Below are 14,150 nucleotides of genomic sequence, written 5' to 3' on the forward strand. Positions count from 1 at the left end.
GACATGTGAGGATGTAGCTGCAGGATGTCATGGGTACTTCCAGGAAGGGTCTGCTGCATGAATCCAAATCTCTGTGCAACCTTTTCCAATTGGGAATAATGTACTGGTGATGACAAGTTATCCAGTTAAAATGAAATTATGTAAAAAAACATGGACTCGGGCGCTCAGTAGGGGTAGCTCAGTTTGTTGGGCGGGCGTCTCATGTGCAGGGGCCGAGGCTCCTTGGCAAACCCGGGTTCATGTCCCGTCTCAGGTGCTTTGCTGTGTGTCATCCCCTCTCTCTCACTGTCCCCATTTCTAGTCTATCAGCTTTCGAATGAAGGCCTTTCGAGCCAAAAAACACTTTGGAGGGAAAAAAAAAGCGTGAGCCACTAGGTCTGCATTGGTGTTGTTGTTGTCATGGATATTAGACACACGTTACTCACCGATTAGTCACTTCCTCATAGGAGAAAGTTGTAGTAGTATCAGATTTTGAGAGACTTCAAAGGATTTATGGAAAGCTTGTTCATCACTTTATGAACAGGCAGGGTAATGAAAAGACATTACCTTTCCTCTTCTTAATAGCTCCACTGCTCTGCTTTGCCTCTAGCTGCTCAAGGATGCATTAGTCCTAGCATTCACTGTACCTCAGAAGCGGGCAGTCTGAAGCGCTTTATTTTCCACATTACCACATACGATACTTAAAGTGAATAAAGACATAGCTGCCACTAGGTTTGTTTGTTGTTTTGCAACAAATGTGATATAGTTCATGAAAGATGCACTAAAGTAGATCAACAATCTACGGTTGAAAGTTTACTGTACAAACTGTCATTTTGGGGAATTCAGAAGTCAGGTTGATAAACTTTATTCTAATTACTGCCTGGGAAGTCTGATTTCTTCTGCCAGTTCCCGGTTTCCATCGAATGTATTGTTCTGTAAGAAGAAGGTGGACACAGTCCACAGCCATGTAACCATCTGGTTTTTGGATTTCAAAGTCTTGGGTTCAGTATTTTGGTTGTTGCAATTGTTTTTTTTGTTTTTTTTTAATCAAAACTTATGAACAAATTGGTAGCAAAATATTAATAACATGGTGACTTTATCATCTTTATCATCATTCCTTGCAGATCAACGGAAAAATACAATAATTTTTCTTGAATTTGAACTGTCCACTGTGATTAAAAAAATGCTCAGTTACTAGAGTACTCTTTCTATAGCTCTGGGATGATTGCAAAGTGTACAACATGGCAATATAGCCTCGTATTTAAACCATATAATTTTTTTTGATGATTTAACATATAAATCTTAATCAGAATAAAAAGATTCTTACAGTTTGCAAAGTTCAAAACAGACCAACCTAAGTAATTTCATAAGCATTTTTTAACAAGTTTGCGATCAGTTTTGTCACATTATTAATGCTTTAATATTATTACTTCATGGATAAAGCTCCAAGACATAGATAGTGTTTTTATCATCATGTTGATGTCTAATCTATCAGAAGACAGGCCTATATGGTGGCTAAGAGAGCTACTCTAACAGACTCTTATATAATTAATCAAACAGAGATACTCCTACAGGGACACAATGAGGCAATTTATAGTTCATGCCATCTGTTACCATGACAGCACACCTGCCCTAATGCTAGACAGCATCCACCATGCAGACTAATGTAAAAATGGAATTATACGGCAAACTCTCAACTACTTGCCATCCACAAATACATATAGTTTCTTTCAGATCTTATTGAATTTAGTGATAATTTCATTTCTGTGTCCTTGAAGGGGACACCCCATATTTGAGAACAGTATGGAGCAGCCTGGTCCAAATACTTAAGCAGACTATATGTTTCCCAGCTTAAGGGTTTGAATCATCAATAGCATCTCTGTTGTTTATCATTTCTCATTTCTGCTCCCCTATTTTCTCATTTCTCCTTGTCAAATGTCAAGTGTGAGCAGGCAGGTGTCATTGAATCCTGACAATTGATTATGTTTACGAAGATAATGATTAATGTGGCTCTGCTGAGTGGAGGGGGAATGATGGATAGCTTTGTAATCTATTTGTTTTCATTTTAGTCTCGTGCTCGAGGGCAGGAGGAAAGCAGCGGTCTGAGGAGTTTTTTCTGTGTTTGCTCTGTGTGCTGTTAGTGATTGACTAACCTGAACAATTAGCTTGAAGTCATTAAACATTTGGCTTCATGTCCCATCCTGATGATTATTTATCAGTGGTTACTAACTTTTGAACTTGATGTATTATAAGTGTCTGTTAATTGGATAGTTTTGCACATAGAATATCAATGCTGTGTTTTCATTTTGATTCTTATTTCTTCCCCCCAAGATCTCGGCTACAACGGGGAGACCTGGACGTCAACAGCAAGTGGAGCTGACCCATATCTAGTGCTGCCGCATCACAGTGACCCTCAGCTGGACCTAAGTGCGCTGGTTTCCTTGGAGACTGACAGTGATGAGGAGGAGGGCAAAGAGGAAACTATTGTGTACCTCTGAATATGGATACATTTCAGACCCTGAAAGAACCCAGCATGGCACATCGGTGAAGATAAGACTTTCACGAAGGATCAGCATCAGTGCTGAATCGGGTCAGCAACAGAAAGCATTTCAATATATATCTACATATATATAAATTTTTCTTCTTTTCTTTTTGCTCTTTTTTTTTTTTCTTCAAAATAGTGAGTTATACAGAGACAGAAACAGAGATAAACAACCCTACTATGCCTCATATGTCATGCACCTTAGCTCGAGGCACCCCTTGGGTGTTCAGTGTCTGTCTTTTCTGCGTGCTTTTTTTAACGTGTGTGGTCATATATTGACTGTCACGTCCCCTGCAGCCACAACTTTTCCCCTTCCCCCCATCTGCTTCTTTCTCTTTCCCTCACTGCCTTCTCCGGTCCCACACATCTCATCCCTTGGGCCCTATATTTATTAAATTTGCCACTGAAGGAGAAAAAGCATTGACTGTACCTTTATATCACTAAAACATCAAGCTGCATATATCCAGCGGGTGATTGTCTCACCAATTGGAGTAAACTGGCCCTCTTTCTTTGATCAGAACGATGCTGTTTATTTACAAGCTGGGCATAGTGTGGAGCATAGCACATTTGAATTGAGAGATGAAGTGCGACAGCAACTCTTCTACGTTTCTCAGATTTGCTTCCCATAACCATAACTTATGTTTTTTTGTTTTTTTTCTGTTTTTTTTTTATCTAAACATATTTTCCTTGTTAAAATAAGGAAGATATGGTTTAAAGAGAGATAATCCAGTTGTGATCATGTGTTGGTTTAATCAGGTAATAGCATGAGAAGCATAAAAACTAATCTGTTAACCAGTTAGAGGATGGACATAAGAAAAAATATTGTGACTCAAATCATTTTAAGCACTAATGTCATTATTTAAGGTGGCCCCAGGGACAGTCAGTTGATCGATCAGCCTGTCTCTTTAGTCTTGATATCTTAAACAATGATGGATTGCCATTAAATTTTGTAAAGACGTTTATAGTCCCCCAACAATAAACTGTCTTTGGTCTTGAATGAAATTCTTGACTGCTAATGGATGGATTGTCATGATTTTGGGACAAAAACAGTAATAGTCCCCTCAGGATTGATTGTAATAAGTGTGATGATCCATTAAGTTTTCATCTTGAGCTATGTTCAGGTCAAACATTTAATTTGCCAAGTACTTTGGTCCCTGTTGGAGTCATCTGCACTTTGTATGTAGAAACCACAATCATTTGTTTATCCTTGCATACGAGGACATATTGAGACATTTTTCCTTTTAGCATTTCAGCATGCATTCAGCTCAAGGGGCAATCGTGCTTTCAGAACGGCCATAAAACGTTGCATAGAGTTTTCTTTTTTAATTCAATTTGTCCTTCTTTATATAAATGATAAGCACTGGGCTTTAAAACGTGACAGTTAAAACACAATTAAGCCTTACAGGGTGGAAGATGTCCGGGGAATATCCTTGCATGCAAGGATATTGCCTTATTGTTATGATTAATGCTCAACTATTACACTTGAATATTGATATATTTTATTTACATATTATCTCTCATGTGCATTTTCTCTGTAAACAGATCCGTGCCAATGCTTTAGGTTTGTCCTGATGTTTTTACAGACGCTAAAAGAGTCAAATTTGTTTAATTACTGTTGTAGTTTCCCATAAGGGCAAGAAGTCGGTGGCAGTATTTTGATGTGACTTTCTTACCATGTACATACATTATGTTTGTGCTTTTATTTATTTATTACAAAACAGAGTTTAATGTCTAACTGTGTTTTAATGAGGGTTTTATTGTACATACACGTGTATCTGTGTAAACAGATGTGTTTTCCTGTTGTGTGCTCATGTGTTAAATAATCAACCATGACTGTGTTGATAAAACTACCTTTAATGAACTTGAAGCAGAGCTGTGTTTTTCTTTGGGAAGTTTTCTTAAGAAGTTTATGAAGGTAAAACTGTAAATTTGTTGAAATAAAACACAAAAGTTCAGCGTGGATGCTAATTCAAATTGTCCTCGTTGTCTCCGTCAGTGCAAACAGCTGTGTGAGACCGAGCTGCCTGTTTGGCTGCCAGCAGTGACAGGTGGCAGACCAGGTGCGTGAATGTCAGTGATTTTGCTGTCTGACTGCACCTCTGAATTGCAGTCACAAGAACCACATCAGCACTGGCGGGGTATGACACATTTCTGGAGCATTACATTCCTTAGAAAATACTCTTGTAATTTTTGTTGGTTTCAATATTGCTGACAATCTAGGTCAGTCTCTCAAGGAAGGGCTAAAATTAAAAAGAGAGCCAACTGGAGCCTGCAGGCGTTCTATGATGAGGATAATGCATTTCATATTTGCCACCTGTGTCTCTTGCTGTTTCCCTATTAAACAGAGTTGCAGAAGTCTGAGATCAGGGTCCGTGATCTGCACCCAATATGCACCTAATTATTTCACAGAAGGGCTGCCTGTAAACACCCACATCCTTCCTCATTAGCTTTCTTTTTTTGGCATACTGTTTTCTTCATGTACTGTTTTGCTTATGATACATCATTTTCAGGGAACTTGATTTTTAGAGTTCAACTTAAAGCTGATTAGACCTTGTTTCTATTTTATCAGCCCCTTGCAACTTAATGAATTAAGTAAGAATGAAGTGGACAAGCTTTCCAGAAAAACAAATGTCACTGGAATAGGTCATATTTTTTTTTGTGACATCTGTCTACCGTCCTTTTTGAACCTTGGCATTCTGAAAAGTCTTAATTTGCTTTTGAGTTTATTATTGATGTTATTGAAGGTGGAGGTGACAAATCTAGTCATAAATTTAGCTATCCAACTCAACTAACAGAATTCTGCATAGCTAATACTTCTACTGCTACAGTTATTGTTTTATAATTACTTTATTGTTAAAAAAAGCCACTGCTATATGATTTTGTTTAAGATGAAGAAGAGTTACATTCTAAGTGCACTATCATCTATATTTGGCTGTCTGGACCCACCAATTTTTCCACCTAAAAGGCTTCTGATTCCAAATGAACTTGGTTCTTTGCTTACTTCTTCTTTTTCATAAATTGATTGATTTATAATGCCCTGCTGTTTTGAAAATATGTATAAAACGCTAAATGTTTTAAGACCAAAGGACTACCAATACTTTGAATACTCTGATCTTCTCTGATGTTACAAACCCTCAAGGCATGTCAAGTCACCTGGGACTGCTCTGCTTCAAAGTTTTTTAAACAAGATAAAATGATGCAAGCTTGGATTTTTCTGTGCCATAAATGCAGAACAAGCTTAGTGAAGATCAAAGTTGTTTGCACCATAACTTTAACTCTCTTGGCTAGTTTCTGTAGCTATTTATAAACCGTATAAGTTTAAATAAATATATGTAGAGATAATTTATTTCAATTATTTAAATATGCTTTTTTCAATATGCTATCTATTACCTCTGTTTTTCAAACAGCACTTACCTCCATCAGCCTTTATTCAACTTGATGTGGAATACTTCAACTAATCAGTTTTGAAGTGATGCAGTGATGTAATCCACAATCTTCATATACTTTATATGGAGTCAGAGCAGATAGAGGGAAAGCTGAACAGCTGTTTGTGGAGGGAGTTTATGTGACAAAGAGAAATGGGAACAGAAGTAGTGCAATTGAAAGCACTGCAAGCTTCTGTGTGCACGTAATGGAGATGTGTCAGTTTATTTACCTGTCTGTTCCATATTTGACAGGTGTCACATTGTGCCGCTATGTAAACGTCAGTCAACAATCTGGCTATTTCCAGCTTCGCTGAGAGTTTGTGTTATTATTCTCTGCAAACATTGCAAAGGTTTCTCATTCCTGCACATAATTACAAAGTAATTATAAAGAAACTGATTCAGATATTAGTGTGTTTTTTGTACTGTGGAGCCAGCAAAAAAGTAACAATGACTTTTTTCACCAAAACCTTACATCTTCCCAACTGGAGCTTCTAAACTCCTCAAACCAGTTAAATAGTTTATAGTTGTTTTGTGTTTCTCTCCTTTGGCCTTTCTGTTTGTGGATTCAATAATTAAAAGTGGTCCTCTCCTCGTTACACTGTGAAGAAACCCCAGTATGTGGCCTTTGGATGTCACCCCTAGCTGATTTTTAATGACCTTGCAGAGAGTAACCAATAACACCAAGGGGAAAACCGATAAAGGGGAAACATATTATCGCTGAGTCATCTGCCAGGGTGAAACGCACGTTGCCACAACCTCTCCCAAGGGGAAGTGTAATGATTTCTGTTGGCGCACAGAATAAACCTGCCCAGCCCAAATATAAATAACAACTATTAAAGTGTATCCCAGTGAGGAATGCTTTTATGAGAAAGCTGAACAATATAAAGCATATACGATATGTATATAGAGAGAGGTTATTAGATTTCTCTTGGGATGAAATATGGTGAAAGGCTAAACTCAGTGTACATATATTCAGACTGTTCATAAGCATGCCTAGAGGGGAAAATCTGACTGTAAAAATTACTGTAATAACCTGATGCATAATTGTTTGATTTTTAGCATTTAGTATCCCTGTTGAAATTTAAGAATAGTTGTATTTTCTTTGCAAAATTTGCTGTGTTACGTATGAAGTTACATGTTGTGATAAATCCTCTGATCTTGACTCTAGATTTCATTGGACTTGCTCATCACGTCCATTTAAAGTCACGGTCATCTTCTGCAGCTTTTTCAAAACCAAGAACAATGCTGTTTACACCCAAATGAAATGACATTAATAATTACAACAGTTGCATGTAAGACAGATTAATTTTCACTGTCATGTCCAGGTATCAGAGCAAAGGCATGCAGGTCAGGTATGGCATTGTTTTCTAACTCCACCTTAGGCTGTAGGAGCAAAGGTAACTCTATTCATAGACATCCTTCACCATTCATGTAAAACTTAATCTCCTCTTTTGCAAGTGACATAAATACATTTTTGCAATTCCTGGTGGCTCTGACGTTGTATCATAAGATTTGTCTTGGTAAAATTTGTCTATATCAGTTCTGGTAGTTTTACTGACTATGCGGGGGTAAGAAAATTTGCTTATGTACTTTTTTAGAAAGGTTAGAATTTGCTTGACAGAAGCCGTTGATGTTTGTTTTCGATAACATAAAAAGTGAAGCAGGATATATCGGAGCTTTGGGGAAAAAAAAACCCTCCATAAAGTGGTGAGAGTTATGACTTGGATGCTGGTTTTATAAGCTGGAAAATGGCAAGTGTGTTCTTTCCATGTGCTGTGAATGCAATATTAACAGACTTGGAGCATTGTTATTATAGGACTGCTTTGCAGATGTTTATTAGTCTACATCAGTCTCATTAGCAGATTTAAATTCTATTCAGGTCCTTAACTTCAAGTAAGCAACTTTAGTCAGCAATATTTATCTGCTTTGAATGGAACTGTGATTCTTATCTTCTGAATTAAGGAAGACACTGACGAGACACTTTTCTGCCACATCTGCGCAACATCTGGTTTTAGTTTACTCGGCTAAGGATGGTTGCACTGCTACAGAGGAAGTAAAAAAAAAATGATATGATGTCCATTCTTTGGAGAGTGGTTAAACACGAACACATAAATTCTCTGTTTCTCGATTTCAAGTACATCCACAAAATTCAGTACAAATACAGTAAATGATCCATGTTCATTCCAGTTCTTCTGCTCCTTACTTTCCTCACTTTTCTACCTTAGCTTACCAACATCTCTACCTGAACAACATCTGCCGGGAAATATTAGCCCAAATACTGTGTGATTTGTTATTTGAATTAGATTTTTTTTAATAAGAGGAATGAGAAGAAATTAATGTAAATGTACATTATATATATATGCTGCATCTGTCATGTCGCCTGTTTGATGCATTACTGCTGTGAGTGATGTATCTTTTTTCATTGTGATATGTTTTATATACAAGTGTATTGACTGCCAGCTGTCTTGTCAACGCTGCTCCATTCTTTCTGTCATCAGTGTCATCAGTTGCTCCTGTGATGTTGTTGGCATAGCAGCAATACTGAAATTCTGTATGCGTATCTGTGTGTGTGTTGGCTGTATGCTAGGGAGAAAATTGTATTTAATCGGGAGCCTGTGGCGTGGTCATATGGCATCAGCTGTCTTTATCCCAAAGAACAAAAGAGAAAATACTTATCTCAGGGTGACTTGACAGGTGTGGCCACTTTTAAATGCCTCTTTTAATTGCTATTTTGGTGGTTTCGCACAAGGAGGAGGTGAGACATCTCTTAGGCATACCTGCACACGCCAAAGGCCCTTACCTGTCAACACTTGAGGAGTGGAGGACAAGCATGTGACGGTGTTCGTGAGAGCGTGGGTATGAGCTGTTCACTGTGATCCTGCACCGTGACAGTGGGGTTATCCTCAACAATAGGCTCACTCATTAGTCCGATACACCCACCTGCTTTTCAAAAGGACCCTCATTTTCCTTCTTTGTCCTTCAAATTATAGAGGACTGTCAAGTGTCCGTGCACTGGGAGTGTGCGCAAGAGGCATTGTAATTACTGAGTAATAGATAATGAATAAGCAGGGTTTTGTGTAGGTTCTAGCCCACAGTAGAAGATAAGTTTATGAAATCTAACCTGCGGTCATAAAATAGCAGTTCACAGTGTTATCTCAGCATGTTCTGCACATGCTGTTAATTCTTTAAGGTTGTAACATTCTACTATTTTAGTTTCATGGTGAAATTCTTTGTGCCCTATTTCACAATCTAAAACCTAACTATATTAAGAGATTCAAGCAAGACATCGCTGTAAACTGGCTTCCTTCATAATGTCATAGCTTGTAGTTGCGACTAAATCATTTATGATTCAAAATCATTATTATTTGTTTTATACTTTGGTGTCATAAATCAGTATATACATATTACGGCGAAACATTATTCCACAGGAATTAAATCTGACAGTACTGGTGACGTCTCTACATTGAAAATCTAACGCCAAATTCTTTAAACAAAATTACTTTGAGGTAAAATAAGAGTAAAATTTCAGTATTAGTAAAACTTTGTTGCACTGGTGAACTTTTGGAGTAAGTCATGGAGTTCCTCAGGGTTCTGTGCTTGGACCGATTCTTTTTACTTTATACATGCTTCCATTAGGTAACATTATTAGACAGCATGGCATAAATTTCCATTGTTATGCTGATGATACTCAGCTGTACCTGTCTATGAAACCAGATGAAACTAATAGGTTGGTCAGACTACAAGCCTGTCTTAAAGACATAAAGACCTGGATGACTCAGAACTGTCTGCTTTTAAATTCAGACAAAACTGAAGTTGTTCTCTTTGGACCTGAGCGCTTCAGGGAGAAATTGTCTAGTTATATAGTTACTCTAGATGGTATTTCCTTGGCTTCTAGTTCTACAGTGAGGAACCTTGGAGTTATTTTTGACCAGAATTTATCATTTGACGCACATATAAAACTGGTTTCTAGGACTGCCTTCTTTCACCTTCGTAATATTGCTAAAATCAGGAACATCCTGTCTCAGGGTGATGCAGAGAAACTAGTTCATGCATTTGTTACTTCAAGATTGGACTACTGTAATTCCTTATTATTGGGCTGTCCCACATATTGTCTGAAAAGCCTCCAGCTGATCCAAAATGCTGCAGCCAGAGTTCTGATGAGAACTAACAGGAGAGATCATGTTTCTCCAGTTTTAGCTTCTCTTCATTGGCTCCCTGTTAAATTCAGAATAGAATTTAAGATTCTTCTCCTCACATATAAAGCTCTTAATGACCGAGCTCCATCATATCTTAAAGATCTCATTGTAAGATATTTTCCTAACAGAGCACTTCGCTCCCAAACTGCAGGTTTACTTGTTGTTCCCAGAGTTTCTAAAAGTAGAATGGGAGGTAGAGTCTTCAGTTATCAGGCCCCTCTCTTGTGGAATAAGCTGCCAGTAAATGTCCGGGAAGCAGACACTCTTTCCACTTTTAAGATTCGGCTTAAAACTTTCCTTTTTGATAAAGCTTATAGTTAGGGATGGCTCAGGTAATCCTGAAACATCCTATAGCTAAGCTGCTATAGGCTTAGACTGCTGGGGGACCTCATCTGTCACACCTTTCCTCACTTTGCTCTCTTTTTCCCCCTGTTTAATTTCTCAAATGATATTATGTACATGTGACATTATTGTGGTTATTAACTTGTGTTTCCCTGTTCCAACAGATATCGTTTGAATGGCGTTATGGTGTTTTTCCCTCCTCTTTTCCCTCTTTTCTGTTTTCTCAAAACCCAGCTGGTCGAGGTGGATGGCCACCCTTCCTGAGTCTGGTTCTGCCAGAGGTTTCTTCCTGTTAAAAGGGAGTCGTTCCTTTCCACAGTCGCCACAGGCATGCTCAGGACGGGAGATTGGACTGAAGACAAGCTGTTGGTTTCCTTAGCTAGGATATTATTTTTTGAATTGGCTCTATATGAATTAATTGGATTATGATTACAATGAATTGAATTCCAATTGGCTTGAATTGGACTATATTACTTAAGTGCCTTGAGATGACAATTGTTGTAATCTGGCGCTATATAAATAAAATTGAATTGAATTGAATTGAACTGTGCAATAAGACGTGAATGGCAACAACTGGGTTACTGACATGAAATCCCAGCATGGTTCTGCATTGTTGCTCTGAGCTGCTTTGCCAACATCTTCCTGTTGTAGCTTTTTTCTGCCAAAAATTATGCAGAACAACATGAGGTATACTTGTACTCTTATTTGCAGCGGGGTAAATTTAGAAGATCAACAACTGCACCAACACAAAGAGCTGCAAAGTGCAAAGCAGGCAGGTAGGTAGCTGAGATGAGTTATCCACTGGAGATTGCCCACAGGAACGAGGGAAACAGACGGAGCAGGAACACAGGGCAGATATTTGCTTCCAGGAAACATGGAGACAACTACGAAGCACAAGGAGACTCGGGTAAGAATATTCTTCCACACAGCTTGGAAACTTTCAGAAGTTGACCTGATTACCACACAGAGGACACAGACAATCTGGTGAAGCTTTGGCTCCTCCTCCAGATCCTTATGAGGTTAGATGGAACACAGGTGTGGTAGCAGGAGCCGGCCAGACTCCGCCAAGGAGGAAGCTCTTTAGCCTGCTCAGCCCAACCTATGACTCAGAAACCACCAGAAACCCACAGCCAGGTATAATCATGACAACCTAGAATTATATGATCACAGCAGATCAAAGTGTCAAAGTTGAAAATAAACATTGAAATTCCGAGTATTGAGTATCAATTTTGTTTTTGACTTAAGTTAGACTTTGAATACGTTTGAATGACATGTATTTTCTTTAAATAGTTGCTGCGTGTGCCATCAAATGGTCAAAGTTCAAATGCTGCAGGAGAGCATTGGTCTTTTATAAAGCACTTCAGCCAATGTTGCATTTAGCAGATCATTTTGTTGATTAACTGCATTATCTATTCTATTGACCAGTTACCTTTTGACATAATTGAACAGTTGATTGAATAGACTGTAAAAAGATCTGATATTGGGGCAGTGTTACCACTTTCTACTTTCAGGTTGGACTACAGTAAACTAGATGCCACTCAGAGAAATATAGTTATTTTGTTTTTCTGTACCTAGAACTACAGTTTTTACAAAAGTACCCTGTACAGTACATAAATGATCATTCGAGTAAATAATGTGGACCTTTGTTTAATTTCAAAGGTGCAAAATTATTACTATTGGTATACAGTTGTACCTTTGATAATCTCAAGGTATAGGCAAATACATATGCTAAACGTTTGATATTTCAGTGTGGGCTGCATGGTGAGAGGTGGGTTTCATCCTCTGTCTGTCTGGAGTTTGCATGTTCTCCCTCTGTCTTCCTATGTGGGTTTTCCCCTGGTACTCCAGCTTCCTTAACTGTTGGCGTGATGGCTGTTTCCTTTGAATACATTACTGTACCAGAACATGAAGGTGCATTATTGTCACAGAAGACACACATATACCAATTTACAACGTACATTGCTACGCTGAAGCGACTAACCATATTAACATTTTAAGGAGCATTTGTGCACCTTAGATTTCTTAGTGTGTATAGTGATCCTCTATCTCATCTTGCAGTACTTCAGTGATACATGAGTGTACAGGCGTGAATTACCCAGGCTGGTTAGTTGGTTAATGTTTAAGAATTAAAACTTTCTTTTTAATTACTAATGTTTGAAAATGCAGTCTTAGAACCAATTTGATCCTTTTAGTAGTTGTGTTTCTCACACTGCCTGATGCATTAGCAACATTCAAACATATTTTAAGGTGGCTCATCATGAATGCAATATTCTCTGTTTCTGAAAGAGTATCCCTGTAATTTTCTCTTTTTTTTACAGACCATGTGCTCTTTGGTCTACCCTTAATTCTGTTTCTCTCTGTTCTTCCTGACATCAGAGGTGGCAGCAGTTAACAGACTTCATACCGGCTCTCTAAGATCAACACTTGGTAATCAAAATAGGTGAACACAAGGTCAGTGCTGCCCTCCATCCACCCGTGCACAGAGAGGAACTGACAATTAAAGCTTTCAGGGATCATTTGCTCTCAGTTACGATCACAGCACCCCTGTGATCAGTGAAGAAGGTTCGAGGCAGATTAAGGGTCTGATACTTCTAGCAGAAATGGGTCAATATGCATTTACCTTGACCAATCAGAAGAATAAACTGCTTCTCAGAATTACTACATTAATGCTGATGAATTGATACACTGCTTGACAGACACTGTGACATAAGCATGAAAACAAAACCTGCCCTATAAGTCTTATAGCCTGCACATGACTGCACCTTTTTTCTTTTTTTAATTAATTTTTTTATTGCACACACCCTTGAGTCCTTGGTGCATTATGTGCCGTCATTGGTTATGCATTGCATTGTGTAAGCACCAGTCAACACTGAGAAGGCGAGAGGTTAAGGTAAACAAACCCTCATATTTCTTCAGTGATGATTTTTAAATTATAAAAGCACTGAAATCACTGCCCTTCATTTGGATTTCAACAACCCAAAATTATTAGTCAGGGTTAGAAAGGCAATGCCAAACACATGGCTTGCAAATCATTTGTATTGCAAAACAAGTGGAATGATGTAATTCTTTGAAGCACAGCACATCAGCATTTAAAAAAACCCTGTCACTGCCTCAAATAAGGATACACAGATCATTTGATAATGACTTCATTCATTTGAAACTGAATTGCCAAAAAAAATCGCCAAAAAATTTAGTTTTTTACAGCATAAACAAGCCATGTGTATCTTCCCACCCAGCCTTTTCCTATTTTTACTCATTTTTGTGGCAATCTATCTCGAATGTATGAAGAATATCAACCTCATGGTGACACAGGAGGAAAATGTCATGACAATAAATCCAGCCTTGGCTGAAATTGTGAAAACACCAACAGGGAACTGACTTTTCAACAGACTGATGGCAAGGCTTAAAATGACTTTGGTGAAGATAACTGGTGCGCTGATCTTAACTACACATTATTGATAGTATCCCAGTTTTACAGTAACTCGAACATCCAGTTCGACGTTTAGTTCCTTTGAATAATCAACTCTACTCAGCTACTGTTCTTCAGAAAATTCCACTCAGAACAGTAACATTCCTTGTTGTTAAGCTCATTGTTTTCAAGCCCAATACTTGTGAGTTTATAATATAAGTTTATAATCTTTGACATATGGGTTTTGAAAGTAAGTG

The 14,150-nt window shown here is 38.1% G+C and overlaps 1 protein-coding gene across 4 annotated transcripts in view; it reads left to right on the plus strand.

The window, feature by feature from the left end:
• arhgef28a (Rho guanine nucleotide exchange factor (GEF) 28a) overlaps positions 1 to 4,382 on the plus strand; it is a 42,080-nt gene extending 37,698 nt beyond the window's left edge. For all 4 annotated transcript variants that reach the window (XM_072372671.1, XM_072372673.1, XM_072372672.1 and 1 more), the window contains one exon: positions 2,311 to 4,382. In XM_072372671.1, coding sequence (XP_072228772.1) covers positions 2,311 to 2,477 — 167 coding nt within the window. In that variant the 3' untranslated portion in view covers positions 2,478 to 4,382. The remainder of the gene's footprint in view (positions 1 to 2,310) is intronic.
• The last annotated feature ends 9,768 nt before the right edge of the window (positions 4,383 to 14,150 follow it).

The sequence above is a fragment of the Leuresthes tenuis genome, unplaced genomic scaffold (genome assembly GCF_036924035.1).
Source record: "Leuresthes tenuis unplaced genomic scaffold, fLeuTen1.0.hap1 SCAF_19, whole genome shotgun sequence".
NCBI classification, from domain to species: Eukaryota; Metazoa; Chordata; class Actinopteri; order Atheriniformes; family Atherinopsidae; genus Leuresthes; species Leuresthes tenuis.